The sequence below is a fragment of the Trypanosoma cruzi genome, genomic scaffold (genome assembly GCF_000209065.1).
Source record: "Trypanosoma cruzi strain CL Brener 1047053512269 genomic scaffold, whole genome shotgun sequence".
In the NCBI taxonomy this organism is placed as follows: domain Eukaryota; phylum Euglenozoa; class Kinetoplastea; order Trypanosomatida; family Trypanosomatidae; genus Trypanosoma; species Trypanosoma cruzi.
The window spans coordinates 1-1953 of NW_001849454.1; the positions used below are offsets into that span (position 1 = coordinate 1).

The window sequence follows — 1953 nt, forward strand, 5'->3', positions numbered from 1 at the left end:
GCGCTCATGCTGCAGGACGGCACAAGGGCTCCGTGTACGTGGATGGTGTGATTGTGGGGGGCCCGGAGACGATACCAACACTTGAGACGCAGGGGTTTGAAATCCCACAATTCTACGTTGGGAGCGACGAGGGAGGCAGCGGCAGCGATGTGACGGTGACGAACGTCTTTCTGTACGACCGCCCACTGAGTGTCGATGAACTAAAACTGGTCAGGAAAAGCGACGCCAAAAAAGGCAAAGGTGACGGCTCCATGCGTGGGGGCGTGTCTCGGGTGCTGCTGCTGCTGCTGCTGCTGCTGGGGCTGTGCGGCTTTTCGGCCCTTTACGGGGCGTAACGCGGCGGGGCCCCTGCCTCCGGTGGGGACATTTGCGTCTCCCCACGCACCTTCTGGAATAGTTGCCACTTCTCGTGCACGCTTTTTTTACTTATTTTGTTTTTACGATCCCTTCGCCGCGCAGGCCCCTTCCTCCATGTGGAAGCATGCTCCCCCCGAGGCCATCATCGCGTGGTTTTTGTTTGTTTGTTTTTTTATTTTCCCCCCGTCTTTTGGTCCTCCGACAACGGCGGGATCTACTCAGTGTTCTTGTTTTTTGTTTGTTTGTTTGACCAGAGGCGCGCTCGGCTTTGTGTGTCACGCCGACGGCGCCGGCTAATAAAAGAGACAATGGAATGGGGGGCACGAAACCACGCCGAGTGTCCCAGTGGAATATAAATAATTTGTGGGCACCGGGGGTTTAAACGACTGTAACGAGTGTATCTTATTTTGTTATCTTCGGGCGAGACACGCGCACCAACGTGCAGCTTTTTTTTGTGTTTTTGAGTGAATGCATAATGGAGGACGAATTTGTTTTTGTTTTTATCTTTCCAGCAAGTGTCCCGTGTTTTTCCACTTTCTGGGCTGCCGTGCAGTCTTGAGTTTCACCAGTCCCTTGCTTGATATTTTTGTCTGGCACTCTTCTGTGGCTGTGTGTGCCCTCGTATGGTTTGCTTTGCCCCCTTTTCTTTTTTACATGTCCGTAGGCACACACGAGGTCACTTACATGATATATGCATTCTGGTGCAGTTGGCTGGCCCACTCACACTCTGTGCTGGCAGTTGCGTGCGGCTGTTGTTTTTTTCCGTGGGCATGAAGATAAGAGAGGGGAGAGGGAGCGCGCGCCGCGAGTCTCTTTTCCTGATGGTGTGGTGCACCGCGTGTGACTGCGTGGAGTAGGGCGCCGCGTGACTGGTGGATGGGTGAGGACCCACTTCAACGTGTGGCTGGCGGGGTGGGTGCTCGCTCCGGGTGCGTTGTGTGTTGGCTGCGGGGATGTGGCCGCATCCCGTTGGCCGTGAGAATGTTCTGGAGGCGGTGGGTCTCTTCTCCTCGTCCATGGTGCGTGGCTGCTGCCGGTGCGCACTGGTTTCCCTTGCAACTCGCTGTGTTTCTCCTCCATGACTTTTTTCATTTCTTTCACACACAAAAAAAAGGAAGTAAAACAAGCGCGAATCGCTACTGTGCACTCTGAGGGCTCTCAAAGGAACAACAACAGTACACACACACACCGCCCACACACACGCATTAATATACTCTCAAGCGTTGCTGCTGTGAAGGCACCCCGCACACACAACCGTACTCGCGTGGCCGGATCCAGCGAAAGGAGGAAGGAAGGAAGGAGAGAGTGGGCATCAGAGGCCTAACATGTCCCGGCATCTCTTCCATTCTGCGGTGCTGCTTCTCCTCGTCGTGTTATGCGGCACCAGTGGTGCTGCGCACGCTGAGGGAACCATTGCAGGGAATGTGCAAATGCCGCAATGGGTCACGCTTTTTTTGCCGGGGAAGACGCCGGTGGTGCCAAGAGATGGGTTCGCAAGTAAAATGAGGGATTGGTTTTTCTTGCCCTCGATTGTGAGCGCTGGTGGAGTAATGGTTACACTTGCGGAGGGTCAAATTGAGCTTCAGAGCTCTGATG

The 1953-nt window shown here is 54.5% G+C and overlaps 2 protein-coding genes across 2 annotated transcripts, besides 3 other annotated features; both read left to right on the forward strand.

The window, feature by feature from the left end:
- Tc00.1047053507133.10 (trans-sialidase, putative) lies at window positions 1-335 on the forward strand (the record flags this gene model as incomplete). The annotated part of the gene is made up of 1 exon (XM_797487.1): window positions 1-335. A coding segment is annotated over one exon (335 nt), but the record flags the coding sequence as incomplete, so codon positions are not given.
- Window positions 1-431: a sequence feature (heterozygous, Esmeraldo-like haplotype).
- Window positions 274-299: a microsatellite.
- Window positions 432-1953: a sequence feature (areas merged during assembly that could not be assigned to a particular haplotype. This can correspond to areas where the two haplotypes were merged or to regions with more than two copies in the genome that were merged during assembly.).
- Tc00.1047053507133.20 (trans-sialidase, putative) lies at window positions 1683-1953 on the forward strand (the record flags this gene model as incomplete). The annotated part of the gene is made up of 1 exon (XM_797486.1): window positions 1683-1953. A coding segment is annotated over one exon (271 nt), but the record flags the coding sequence as incomplete, so codon positions are not given.